The sequence below is a fragment of the Tyto alba genome, unplaced genomic scaffold (genome assembly GCF_018691265.1).
Source record: "Tyto alba isolate M040663 unplaced genomic scaffold, T.alba_DEE_v4.0 Super-Scaffold_1000006, whole genome shotgun sequence".
NCBI lineage: Eukaryota > Metazoa > Chordata > Aves > Strigiformes > Tytonidae > Tyto > Tyto alba.
In genome coordinates this window covers 3124264-3139292 of record NW_024881272.1, presented here as the reverse complement: position 1 = coordinate 3139292, position 15029 = coordinate 3124264, and the positions used below count along the sequence as shown (strand labels likewise).

At 41.8% G+C, this 15029-nt stretch overlaps 1 protein-coding gene across 1 annotated transcript in view; it reads right to left on the bottom strand.

Moving 5' to 3' along the window:
• NIBAN1 (niban apoptosis regulator 1) overlaps positions 1-15029 on the bottom strand; it is a 69053-nt gene that overhangs the window by 13574 nt on the left and 40450 nt on the right. The window contains exon 6 of the mRNA XM_042784812.1: positions 5075-5190. Within this exon, the coding sequence (XP_042640746.1) occupies positions 5075-5190 (116 nt within the window). The remainder of the gene's footprint in view (positions 1-5074; positions 5191-15029) is intronic.

Below are 15029 nucleotides of genomic sequence, written 5' to 3'. Positions count from 1 at the left end.
TATGTAACATGATCCAAAAGATTCATTAGCTCCAGCCTAATCCTGAGGCAAAAGGGATAAAATAAATAGCTGTTGGAGTTTGTGAAAAACTTTTCAAGCAATTTCTTTTGTCACTAAAAGATGGCTAGACTGGTCTAAGACCAGTAAAACTTTCACATTGTAGAATTCATATACATTAAAGTCTCCTTCCAACACCTCCAGATTCTTGAACAAAAAACATATGAAATACATAACCTAAGACGATATTCTGTGACAAAAGTGCACCACAGCTGAAAGGCAGGAGGAAGAAAAGTGTCAAAGGGACTTTTCCACATCAAGCATTCATGATGACATGTAAGAAAACTGAGGAAAAGATACCACTGCATCATTTTTTTTATTATTTCTGTAAGCGTATTGTCAGTCTATCATTGCTGTATTTTTCTAAATTGACACTGAGTACTCTTCTCCCTCAAAAACCTTCTCACTTTGAAACGGGGTTCAGTGGTTGTAGAAGAGATGCATCACTCTCTGATCCCAGCACCTAACTGGCAATTCGGTCTTGCAGATGGTTCCAATTAGAAAGAAGAGACATCGCACTGGGAATACAGATGATACTAATTTGGGGGAGTGGCCAATACCCTGGCAAGCAAGGCTGATATTCAGAGGGACCTAGATGGGCTGAAGAAATGGGTGGACAAAAACCTCATGAAGTTCAGCAAAGGCTGAAGTCCAACCTCTGGGTTGGAATAATCCCGTGCACCAGTACAGGCTGGTGACAACTGGCTGGAAAGCAATTTTGCAGAAAAGGACCTGGGCATCCTGGTGGACAAGAAATTCAACATCAGTCTGTAGGGTGCTCTCGCTGCAAAGGGCAACAGCAGGTCGAGGGAGGAGAACCTTCCCCGCTATTCAGCACTTGTCAGACCACATCTGGAGTGGTGTCCAGTTTGGGGCTCCCCAGTACAAGACAGATCTTGACACACTGGAGTAAGTCCAGCAGAGGCCACCACGAGGATCTGGGGATGTAGCACATTGCACGTGAGGAGAGGCGGGGGGAACTGGGTTTGCTCATCCTTGAGCAGATAAGGCTCAGGGGAGACCTTATTGCTGTCTACAGCTACATAACGGAGGATGTTGGGCAGACAGAGCCAGACTTTTCTTGGAACTGCACAGGGAAAGGAAGAAGGTGGCAATTACAAGTAGCAAATCGGGTATTAAGAAATGTTTTTCACCGTGAAGGCAGTCATGGGAACAAGTCCTGAAATCTCCAACCTTGGATATCTCCAGAACTCAACAGCACCAAACCCCGAAAGGTGGTTCTGCTTTGAGTGGAAGACTGGGCCAGATGACCGCCAGAGATCCCCATTTAACTCAACTATTCTCTGGTTCTGTGGTTCTCTTCATAGTATCACCCAACTTTGTACAGAAGAAGAATCAAAGTCTGGCTTCTTCAGTGCAGAAAAAAATGAAACAGAGTGAGAGAGAGTCCTGGTTTCATTCACTGGCACCCATTTCAGAAGTTTTTTTTCAGAATTACCCACTCTGTCAGGCTTTGCACCTCCTCTGCTTAGATCTGAACTACAACTTCTTCTTTGCCCATCCCTCTCAGATGCACCAAACTGGCAGTAAATACACACAGTTACAGGCACACACCTAATTTTGAGAGTCTAAGCTTTCCTATTTCTATTTCTTTGTGATCTCAGGTCTCTGAACACGTTTCCTATGGAGACATCTGCCAGTGCTGGGGATATATGCTGCATTCTTGAATTTCTCTACTTAAAGCGTCTTGATTTTTAACTAAAGACCTCGGTCCCATGTTTGGTTCAGTCATTGCTCATCCTCATGATTCAGAGCAGGGAGGGACATCTTTTATTTCTGGACATGTTCATTTTCTGTTCATAGATCTTGCCCGGGTATGTTTGTACTGGCCCACAGTTACAGATGCCCAGTTGCCAATTTATGATAACAGAGGCAATACTATTGTGCATGTGCTATAGAGAACAGCACATAACCCCTTCAGCAAGCCTTTTTATCTGTCCCGACTGTCCAGCACATATGAGGTTGTGCACGACCTCCTGAAAGCTTTCAAGTGCAGTGGGTATCCTGCAAATCACAGAGAGACATAGTAACCCTATCAAAAAGCAGGCAAAACGCATCTTAAGGTTCTGTACATCTCTCATTTACTCTGGGTAAAGGATTACTAGCTTGCTCTACAGTTTCAGTAAAGTCTCACAGACAAAGTACGTAGTCCTCCATCCCCTCCAGCGGGGTTTGAACAGAGATTTTGCTAAGTGATGTGTATTTTCCTGGCTTTCAACAGCAGCCCAGCGCAGTCCTCGTTCAAGAAGCACTGCGCAGATGCACCCAGCTGCCGGCTGAGACAACACAGAGTGCAGAAACACCGCTCAGCTTTACAGTTTCATCATGCCAGTGCTTTTCCATTTGTGCCATTTCAGTTGTGCCAGTGCTTCCTGTCATTCAACCTCACATATTACAGCTGCCTGAGCAGGTTTTAGGCATGCACCAACAACACAACGGGGAAATGGCAGGAATTTAGACAGCAAAAGCAAGTAAGAAAGGGCTCTGACTGCATGCTACGTTGCGTAAAACAGAGTACCTCCTGGGCCTTAGACAGCCCCTTCAGAAATGTAACACACAATACCCTATTTTATTAATATACCTCTAACATGCAATACCCTGTTAATGTTGTTTTGTGTAACTTAAGTACTTCTAGATTATGCCACAGCACCACGCGAATTCAGCTATGCTGACTCAAATATCTGTCAAAACCCATGGACTAATTCAGGCCCTAAACTAATGGATGACTTAAAAAAAAAATCTCACACGTAGCCCAAACTGGAGCACCGCAGACCAAATAATAAACGTGACAGTGGATCAAGCATATTCTGAAGAACTTCAGCTCTCTGGGAGCATTTTTAGGAATGCTGGATTGGCTTTTTATTTCTGTACTGAAAGGTACACTGTAGGGGCTTGGGGTTTTTTAACCCCTTATTCAGCTATCCTTGATTTTCCAATATGCTATTTCTACATTCATGTAGTACTGATCAATGGAGTTATGCTAATATAAAATGGGTGTGTTGTAGTGCTCTCACTATGAGGCTGTACTGTTGTTTATAACAGGCGTTGTCAAAAATTTCCTGGTTTTAACCCTGTATTTCAGCACTTACCTACAGAAATACCACCTACAATTGAATGTATCCTTTTTTAGTAATGAAACCTTGAAAATGAAAAAGAACAAAAACAAAGCCAGGCAAAGGAATTTTTGTAACACACAAAGAATTTAGTAGGTCTTCAGCTGAGTGACTGGGTACTTGCTAATATTACATTCATGTTGCAGTACCTAGGCAGAACTGCGTGAGCTAATGCTGCGGAGACTCTGTCATTATAAATGAACGTCAGGGAACATATTTATTGGCATTCTGCAGAGATTTTTGCAGCAACAAATTGTAGTGTGCTTGTTCCAAACCATTCACTTAGCTTGGATATTTGCCTAAAATAATTATTATATTTGGTCAAAGCAGGCATGAGAACACACTATACTTACAGAATTATTACTAAGAAGATAATAGCGTAACTAGTCTGGATGTCTTCTGATTACAGTTCTCTTGAGGTATATAGGTTATGAGTAAGTAGCTGGCAAGCAATAGGAAAAATAAAACATAAAATGAAACTAGCACTGTAATAGCTCCATAAATTGAGGGAGGACTGGAGAAAAGAAAAACCCCCACTCCCTCCACTGGAAGGATGGAACTCCTTATACTAACAAATTTATTTTCAGATGTTAGCAGGAAACTTCAATTCCTGACATGATGGCACTGGGAAAGACACTGTTTATGGATTCTTCCCCAGTTTCTACATTTTTCAGCATTTCAAAGGGAGACTTCTCCTAAAAGAACAAGACCTGGTTTCTTAAAACAAAACCCTGGCTCGTGAATTCTCCATCAGGCTTTCTTCCATTTTCCCAAAGGGAAGCCAGATTTCATCAAGAAAAACACCCAGCAGCTGGTACTAAAGTAAATATTTGCCGCTGAGTGCTCAGTGCTTTGGAAAAAAAAATATAAATCAGGGCCCAAATCATGTCTCAGTTGCACTAAAGGACATCACGAGTGATGCCAGGGGGATCAGTAGAGTTATTTCTGCTACCATCAGTGCTCCAAAGCTGCTCACTCAGGTGCCCAAATATGGACCCAGACCCTGAGCTTAGCATCTCATTTCTGAAGAACTGAATTACACAAATTTTTGGTGTTTAAGTGTGACTGCTACTATGCAAGACTCTGTTTCAGAAGTCTGGCACAATAAGTAGGTCTACTAGTTCATCTGCTCAGGACTAAAAGCTTCATTCCCAAAGAACAGGGAAAAGGAAAAAAAAAAAAGCGATACTTCAAAATTTATGTTTAGCTGCTATTTTGGGGTTTTTTGTTTTTTTTTTTTTTTTTTTCTGTAAAGCCTGATCTCCTACAATGGCATCTGGAGGCATCAGAGGACAAGTAATGGGAAACTGTTGTGTTTAGTGGCAAAGGGAATAGCAACACAAGAAAATAGTATGTCTTCCCTACGAAATAGCTGCCATGAAAGACAGAAAAACCAAGCAGAGCCCAACACAGCTTATAGCAAGTATCTGCTGCATACAATCCCTGGGTTCCGAGTTTGGTGTGCATTGCTTTTGGTCTCAGTGATTTACCAAAATTATAAGCAAATGTGGTAGCAAGATGTTAACAAGTGCCTTGTTTTAGGCTCAGCATTTATTCATCAACTGATGCCATGTCATAAAATTAGAGTAGATGTATCAGCCTTTTGTGGAAATGTGGCTAGCTCCGCACTGCAGCACAACCCAACAACTTTAGTTCACAGCACACTTTCACTTTTTAGTAAAAAAAATCAAAACAGGGCTTATTAAAAACAAAATGTCACTTAGATATCAGTAAGAAGTATCTTGAAAACTTGGGTATTTTTACCTAATAGATTTTCTTTTTTAAAATTACATTTTTTCCCCAAGAGGATTTACAACCTTCATTATCCTTAGAGCTGCCATATCCAAAGCCAAAAAAAAAAAAATCAGGAAGGTATTTTTTACCTCTTTTTCATTGCCAGTTATCATTTCCCACGTCCCATAGTGTCCTTTCTCCTGCCGGAAGAACTGAATGGCTTCTAAGAACGCCTCAACTTCATATGTGGTCTGCTTGAGAAAATCTAAACCAAACAAAAAATAACACAAAAGATTTACCCATAAATAACATTTAGAAAAATAACCATCCTTTTTTGAGTCATTTTCCTGTTCCATGTGGATCCAGCAGTAACATTTTACAATTATTTACTAAACCTGAATTGTCTGAAGACCTTGGGCTTTCATTAAGATTTAGCAGTGTAATGTTGGACTACCCCATTGCACATATGAACTATCACAAGCCATCCCATCTAAGCCGATAAATTAAACCAACACCAGCAAGTGTTAATATGGAGCACAAGATAAGGTAAGTTTTACGGCAGCAAGCCTTGTCTGTGGTAAACTTTGACAAGGCAATCATTAACGTATGAAAGCTCATCCCTTGACTTTATACCTGTAAGCAGTGTAAGACCGTGCACGGGCAGATTTTGACAGCACATACCAGGGCCTAGAGTTGGGAACTTCTACTTTTTTAAGACAAGATTAGGAATTTAAGATAGTGATAGGCAGCTGATTGTGGCGTGTTGTACGCCCTTGATAAATTACTGAACCCTGAGTTAACGCTCCCCAATAATCTTTTATTCCTTTTGTTTTATTAAGGAATTGATGATCAGCATGATTTTTCATGGACATACAATAAAACAGTCCTGGACAAAGTAAGCACCATCCTCATACCGATTAAGCACAAAAACTTTTGACAAAATTGTGCTGCTTTCCCTAAATATTTCAGGCATGTTTAAGCACAGCTCCGGAGTATCTGGTTATTGTCCATGGCTACTGCTGCTAGGGGGTAGCTCTTCCCAAGACCAATGCAGTAGCCTGGTGACACTCTGTTGTACAAATGAAACCACAGCACGGAAAAACTCGAGAAGTGGCTGAGCTAGTTTGCTCTTACAACCTCCGGATAACCAGTCATGTAACAGAAATTACATCTCAGGCAATTTGTTCTTTCCAAACTGCTAAAGGCTTTCAAGACAGTTGCAGCCAACACTCTTCTTCACATGAAAGCACACAAAAACACAGCTAATTAAGACTGCTACAGAAGTTATGTGGCAGTAGTTTGTCATGATTTGGGGAGAAACAGTCCCTCTGCCTTAAAATGTGGAAAAGCTCCTAGAGCAATCAGCCAGCTTGACAAACCTCAGTAAGAAAACACACCACTGAAATACTTCAGGAATTCAAGGGCTGTGCCTTTGCTATGAAACAGAGCTTCAGGATTACTGTGAGGATTATTGTCTTAAGAGAAAAACAAAGCCACGGTGGTTTATTGTTCCCTCTTCAAGGTTATCTACTTGCAGCCTTGATCAGCTGAAGTCCTGTTGTGCACACGTTAGGAAGAAAGGGGGGAAGAAGAAAGTTAGTACTCTCAAAGGTAAGTATGCTGCTTTAAAAGATACTGATCTGTATAAATAATGGTTATGTGAAGAGTCAGAGAGTAAGTTCTCAAACCTTGCCTGTCAAGCAAGACACTTCTTTTGACTTGTTCATGAAACTTCTAAAGAGAGAAGCTTTATAGGAGGCTTGCATACATGCCAAGGGCAATACAGGGATTATACAAATTATGGGAAACATGAAGGATTAACCGTACAGTAATGCCTGAAATGTCTGCTCCACACGCTTTACACAAAAATGAAAGCCACAGAAAGCTACAATTAATTTCATCAATGCTTCACCCTGGCTACTACTTGAAACCAGCCCTGTGTAGATTATTTATCTACATGGTGGGCAATGAGGTTTCAGATCTGCTAAGGGCCCAGATGCCCTTTCAGAGTTTCCCCTGGGCGTAATAATTACTTCAGGAAGGTATGTTGTACATACTGAGATGCAGTAAACACTCTCTCAGTGCCACTCTATAGATACAGTCCCTGTTTTGCAGATATTTGGAGGTCCAGAGAGATCACACAATTTCTTCAAGCTCACACACTGATCAGACAAGAGAAAAACATCCAGGTAAAATCCCAACCATACCTTCACTGCTACATCCATGATTTACAGCATTTTTAATAGCAAGTCACATACCAGGATGCTAAAATACCACTAAAAGCGTCGTAAATCAGGCTGTTTGCTGCCAAGAGGACATCTTCTGACAGCAGCTTTAATGAAAGAATGGAGCATTACACCAGAGAAACTGGTGGAGTGTTGCATCTGAAAGCTTTTGTCCTCCCAAAATCAACCCCTGAATCTTTTGATTAGAAGAGGGCCGGCCTTGGCTGCAGGAAGGGGGAACTGTAGCTCTTGCAGCCCTCCGATCGTGACTCACATGTTTTCCTTCTTCACAGCTGTGCTCCTTCCTAACCAAAAGGGACAACAGACCATCCAAAGGGCTGGATCTTGGATGTGCTGAGATGATGATGCGCCAGTGCTGACGACAGCCTACCCTCTAAGATCATCAAGTTTTAAATTCCATGCTCAAGGGAGTATTTTCTCTCTGTTCTTACTGTCCTCAACCCCGTATAGAGGTGGAAAGAAGGTGTTAAAAATCCAAGAGCAATTCATTTGAATAGTTCATGGGAAAAATATTAAGCTGTAAGCGCCATAAAATCCCAATCACACATTCTTTCCTATGCCAGTAAACACAGGAGAAAAACACAGCTATGGTAGACTTACTACAAAACCAGCTCAAAGCAGAAAGGAAGCTTTATCCTTCATGGCTACTACAATTGCTTAATTTAGGCCATTTCGTTCTCACTTTCCATAGGAGGAACAGATTGCATCAGCGATAAGGCACTGAACAACTAGATCCATCCAGGGTTGGGCTGTGCAGAAGCTGTTGGCGAGGCACACAAGACAGAGGCACATTCATGGGATATGGCTCAAGAAAAGGGAATTGTACCCAAGCTGAAAGGAGCTGTGGTGCACATCCTCCAAGATTTCAGCGGGAAAGAGCCAGGGCTTCTGTATATCAGATCTAGCAGTTTATGAAAAGGCTAGAGGACTGCGGCTGGCTTGGCAGCCAGCTCCCTTATGCCACAGCAAAGCAAGGAAAACAATGAAGAAGCCTGTTGGGGTAGCCCTGCTTGCGTGCAAGAGGGAGGATGGCGCGTGGGAGATGGAAGCAGACACTGCAGCTGCAAACAGGGCAGGTGGTAAACCCCGGTGGTATCGGGAACGATTGTTCATCAGCAGAAAGGACGACGTGTGCCTCACTCTCCTGAACGCCCTCGCAGAGGCTTCCCCTTCAACAAATCCAGCTGGCACCTCTCATGAGCGAAGCAACTGTCCCAGCTGTTTACAGAAAGTGGAGCATGCTAGGGGAGCTTGGTGCAGCGGTGGTTGCACGTTGACCTTCTCCAACTGCCATACAAAGCCATAAAGTTTACTGAATGTCTTCCAGCGAAAGGCTGGTGAGGCTTTACAGGCACCCAGACTGATGCTACGGGCTTAGTCCAGGCTGGTCCACACTTGGAAAATTACCCAAGAAGCTTCTCCAGTTGCTAATGAATATAACATCATCTTATTTGGGGAGAAAAAAAACAAAATTATGTTTGTTCTCTTTAATTTTAAAATAAGAAAACCCACCTAGAGACTCTATACATATCCAACTGTGGAGCCTAATTTTAATAGCAGATAAGATATTGCTAACCATAGATTCCTTTTATAAACATAATAGAATAACTGCTACAAAGCTCTTTTTTATAAGATGGAAGAACATCTGGAATCACCATGACTTTATAAATCTCCCCAAATGTGCACATCTCTCAAAGGCATGGCTGGGTTTGTTCAGTACTGCAGAAAGCTGTTTGCAGGAATGAGCTTCCTTGCAGCTTATAAACAGTTGAAATCCATCTTAAAAAAAAAAAAAAAAAAAAAAAAGAATCTCAAACCTTAACTCATCAAAATGTTACACAGAGGACAAGGGGACAAGGCACTGAGTGCAGTTGCACCTGGTGCAGAAGTGTTAACTTAGAGGGTCCCGTTCCTAATTTCAGGCGTATCCGATGCTCCAGCTGCTGTGGGACTCGCAGTCTCCTAACGAGGTGCTCGGGGTGATGAGCTGCGGCTCCTTCTCTGTCACTTGGCAGATGAATGCTTGGTCCTACGGGTGAGTAACGAGGAAATCTGCAGTCCCCAGGTCCCACGTGCTCTCCCACCCACGGCTGGACAGCTGCACCTTTGTTTGAAGATGGATGTGTTGCTGGCACACTGTTCAAAAGCCCCACGGGAAAGGCTATCGGAAGGATTTTCCTGACTCACTAATACTTCTTGTGTGTGTCTAAAGACAGCAGCAGAACTTAATTGCCCTGGTGAATTTGGTCTCATATGTAGCCATAGGTAGACTGGTCCCTCATCAGTCAAAACACTGAAGACCTGTGTGCAAAAACTTCCATAAATAGGCCTCCTTACCAGAAAGGATGAGTGCCGCACACCTCTCTGCCTCTAGCTAAAATTGTGGCTCTTCAGCAAATCCAGATAATATAAAATCTGGATTCAAACATTCCAGTTCAAATTTTGCATATGTATGTCCTGCAGACTGCTGCACTGGGTCTCTTGCTGTGCTTTGTAGCAGAAAGCTCAAAACCAGCTGATGTTTAATCATTTAGATGATGATTTTTCTTAATTACGACCAAAGGGAGATGCCTTTTTAACATTACATATCCTAACCTGCCATGCTGGCTGTTAAAAAAATTAGTATTTCAATGTCCAGTTTAAACTTTGTGCCCCTCTGAACAATAATTGTCAGCAATGAAGCTATTCAAACTCATTCTTGCAGCATGAAAGAGGCTAAAATGGTCATCAAACAATGGGAATGCCAATAGGTGTCTGAAGACAGAGGTCGTATTGTTTGCCCCCTTAACAAATGCAATGGCAACAAGTCGAGTCTTCGTATAAGCAGCAGCACAGTTAATTTCTGTACTGCTCGTGCAACCGCATGGAAAAGTCTGTGTTTGGGAAGAGCAGGGAAATGTTTCTCCAGCTCCTGGTGGGACTTCAGCCAGACGCGATAAGCAGACAACATGAATTTTCCACCTCCCAGAACCGATGGGGTGGTTTGCTCCACTGAGACACCAGGGGTTCACGGTTCCCTTCTGCCTGTTAGCTAATCCTGCAAACCGGGACTCGCTGCTTTTTGGAGGCAGCAGCAGCATTACTGCGTTAAACTGTTTGGAGAGCCAAGCAACTGCAGTCAGGATGTTTTATGATGTGTAAAAACTGAGTATGTCATTCTTCAAAACAAACTGAGTGGCCCTATTGCAATCCAGTAAATGTCCTTCTCCCATATGGGCTTTTCTTACAATAAATGTATTACTTTTATTGTTAAGAATAGCGAAGGGATATACTGACTGTGGACAAAGTGCTTTACCAAAGTGAGCTAAACCACCGAGAGCAATCTAAGCTTTTTGGCTGACATTTCACAAAAGCCTGAGGCCCAAAGACATAGATGAACAAGTGTTAAAACAGAATCCAGAAGTCTGAGCTCATAGAGCATGGCTTTTAATTAAAGAAATGCTGATTCTGACATAACGCCCATCATCTGACTACCAAAACTCGGAAGCAATCCACCCCGGCTTCATCTGTTTCCTGCAGCACCTATATATACATATAAGCAGCGTCTATATATACGTTCCTGAGTTGGAGACCTGCCTACCGTTTGGTCAAAGATTCTGCACTCAGTGACTATTATTTTCCATACAGTCCCTGAATTCTTCCTTTAGGTAACTATAACCATTAATAAAGCAATCTGGCATCCAACTATGGCTGTATTTACAAGAGATGATCATGTAAAGACCCATAGGTAGAAAAGTGGCCTTGCCTGGCTCTTGCTTACCATCCTCAGTTACTGCAGCTTTGGTCAAACGTCTCTTCCCAACACAAGTCACTAACAACCTGACATCCCTTTTAATTCCCACCTACGATACAGCAGGCCTCATCAATACTGCCTCAAGTCTTCAAAAACCACGGGCTGACTTTGGTTAAAGAGAGGGGGAGGGCAGGGGGACAGTCACTGGAAGGAAATGAAGATGACTGAGGAGTCGAATTCGATGGCCTTTCACTGATGGGGAGAATGTCACTTACTATAATTCTGGAACATGGTAAATTAGTAGAAACTGCGTTTAATGTTATGTGATCTCACAATAATATGTCCTTTCTTCCTCTGGTTTTCGGTGGAAAGCTGGCTTGCGTGAAAGTAGTGCCAAAACATCTATTTAGTAGCTCTTTCTTGTTGATCACCATTCACCGTTTTCCTGGGACAAGAAAAATCTCTGTACAGATATTGGTGTAAGGCCTTCCTTCTTGTGATGCTACAAATAGACAGTAGGAGGTGGATAAAGCTGAAAAATATTTGGAATTTTAAGTGTCTACTCTTTGGTTTTAGCAGTCTCAAAAGATGGTGCTTCCACCATTTACTATTTCCACTGGACACTGCTACCCTCATTGGAATAAATTTCATGCTAAGAAATGCAAATGCCATTTTCCCCAATTTTCCTATCCTTCCAAGTCATTCCCCTCTCACCCTGGCATCTGTTTCTTTCAAATATATTCAGACTGTTGGTTTTCTTCTGCTTTCTGTTATACATGAAGAACTAAAATTTAGTTATTTTAAAACGAAATCTGGTAAAAAATAAAATATACAACACCAAACCAGAGGAAGGCTGCTGAAACAAAAGGCTCCCATTTTAAAAAACTGTGGTGTCTTAACCATCTAAACACACAGGCCATTTCCATCTCTTGTACTGGTACTACAAAGAAAGTTGCTGCACGCTGCCAGCCACTGAAGGATTTGGGGTGAAGGCAGCTGGAGAACATCAGGGAAAAAGAGACGTTCCTGCAGTTAAGGAATCATTCAGCCAACCTCCCAAAACCACAATTAGGGGATGCCTATCAAATAAAAATAAATGAGCATGACGAAGAATTATTTCCCTTTCTAAAAGTGATCTTTGTAGCACAGGTTTCCTGCAATAGCATTTTTTCTAGCATTTCTGGTAATACCTGCCTGGGATTTATGTGTTGTGGGTGGGGACTGCGGTGATCACTGTCTGTTTCTCACATAGTTTCTGTTTAATGATGAGCAACTTTCTGCTGTGGGGTGTGTGAGTTATATCATCACACAGAGGATTCTGGACAGGACACACAGAATGTGTGATGGCAAGACCATCCGATCATCATGTTATCACATGGCAGAAAGCGACCACCTGAGTTCTGAGCACATTCTAAGAGCTGTCGATTGTAAGATATTACAGAAAGTTGGTAAGAAAGGACATGGCCGTCAACTCCAGGAAATAAGGTTCTGAAAATTGCAGTCTCCAAAAAATAAGCAAATGTCCCCAACCCAAGGGGGGCGGCCGGTAAGAAAATGAGAGTGAATCCATCTGCTTGAACCTGGGGAGATGAGGAGAGCTCAGGAACTGAAGAGAGTTTGCCCAAGGCTTGTAACACAGCTACAGCACCTCTGAAAATGATCCTCTGAACAAAAGGACACACCTTTTTGCTTTTACAGAGTGGAGTTCTGCCATGCTATTATGCAAATCAAGAATGAAGTGAAGAATAATGCCCTGCGTCTGAGAAGCATCGGCCTCACAGCTCTGATGTTTTCCTGCGAGCAGTGTGCTATCATATTATTCACAGATCATGTGGTATGAAGCTGCTAACCACTAACAGAAGCTAGATGAGGTCATTTCCAAACAGGATACAACCCTGCAATAATATGCAGTATTTATAGAAAATAAAGTTTTGTGGCCCAAGTTCTCTCTGAGACCATCAAACCAACATTCGGCAGGTTTAACTATTTGCTTTGCAGCATGCAACGCCTGTGTTAAAGCTCTTCAAAGCAGCACGAGACAGATCACAAGGAACCTCCCTCTGCTGGGACCAGCAGCTTTACATTTCATAGTCTAAAACATGAGTGCACCATATAAACACACTCAAAGAATTACAATATCATTTACTTCTGACAATTTCCAAGTGCTTTCCAAACCAGCTACCGTATTCCTGGTGCAGGTGAGGATTTTTCTGATGCTGAACTTGAAGGTGGAGCCTGAGTACAACCTTACACCTGCATAAATAAGAATCTTCACAGCTCCTAAAATAGGCTCAGGTGCTAGGCACAAGGCCTTGTAGTATGTAAGAAAAGGAGAAGCAGCCCAAGGCGTGGAGGTAAGAGAGGTAGGAAGACCGTAATTGCAATTACGATTTTAGCACATTAATCATCTTGGTGTTTCAGAATGAATGTAACTCCTACAGACTGAAAATCCTAACTACAGTATAGGCAAGCAGGCTTACTGGAAAAGCAAAAGCCCTGCTGATTGAAATAACTGATTTTGTAGATGAAAAACATCCCAGAAAGAGGAAAAATAGTCTTATTTTAAGCAAAATATTCTAAATTATACAAAAAAAAATTCTAAATTGTGTCCTAAAACATGAGTTTTGTAGCACCCCACAAGCCTCATCAAAGATATTTATACCAAAACGGTTTTTGAATGTTATGATAGCATTATTATTTCTATAAAAGTTTAGACCTCAGTTTTGAAAAGTCCATTTGGACCTCAGATATCTGTCTGGTGAAAGACCGTCCATGGTCTCAGCCACTCATGTGGATGACAGGAGATCTAGTCTTATTAACCATAAAGTGATTTAATTAATTAAAGTGCAGCAGCTGCAGTGAGAGGAGACAAAACACAAGTCACAGGTTCCAGTCAGGCAGGGGAAGGGCTGAATACTCTGTCTCCATGTGTACCTTTTCCCACCTCAAATTACCACACAAACTTTCAGAAAGGTCTTGATTTCATCCCAGTGCGAAGGACATTTTACTTCAATATCAAAAAAAAGCCATTTCCTCCTAATTTCTACTTTAATTGGTCCTTCTGCACATCATCAGAAGAAGGCAACAAGAAAATCCTTCCCTTCAGCTGCCCCCTCCAGAGAAGAAAAGCCACCCCGTTTGCAATATGAAGACTCAGAAATCTTGCCAAAGTCCTATTTGGACTCGTGACAGCTGCTTTGCTCTTTATATGGAGATATATATATATCCTTCAGCTTAAGTGTTCAATGTCATCTTCTCAACCTCTATCAGTGCTTCAGTAATTATTCTGAATTATAGTCCAAGTGTTGATAAGCCCTACATGTACTATATACATGTAATAAAGGAAAGCTAGAAGGAATTATGAGAAAAACACCTGCCAGCTAAACTTAGAGTTGAGAAAGAAAGCGTGGACAACAGCTAATGGCAACCCTAAAAGCCAGAGATGGGGAAAAAAAATCTGAAGCCATCCTACTTGTCCTGACATAGCCAAGCTGTGACAGAATGCCTTGCACGAGCCTGAAAGTACATTTTGTATTTCTCTCTTGCCTGATGTATTTATTGTACTTCTTTAATGTATTTATTTCTCTATTTTTTTGTTGTTGTTATTTATGGTAAAATTGAAGATGACAGGATATGGTTTTGAAAGTCCCTTAGCTTCCGGTGTCGTGAGGGTGATTAGCAAGATAAGGATGTGAAATCAAACCAGATGAAAGCAAATAAAATCATGAAGTGAAACTCTGCGTCTCCCAGAATTATCTAGTTGTATTTGCCTTTTCATCACACAGACTTCCCTCTATCCCAGCACCAAGTGGTTGGGCTTCTTCACTTTTAACAGCAAATACTAAGTGAAATCCAATAGCTGGTAACCTCATATAAGAAATGAGAAGACCTCATAAGCATTCAGAAGAAACTTCAGGTTGATTTTCAGGGCATACAAACATAAAGGATTAAAAACTGGAGAATGGGAAATATTAGAGCACTGTGAATATTTTGAGCATTTCCTTCATTATTGCCATTCTGGGACTGACAGCACTTCCTCACTGGGGTTTAGGTGGCCATGTCAGCAGTAAATTTCTCTCCAAATTAGAGATGCACAGTTCTCACCATTTCACAAAGAAAACGGGG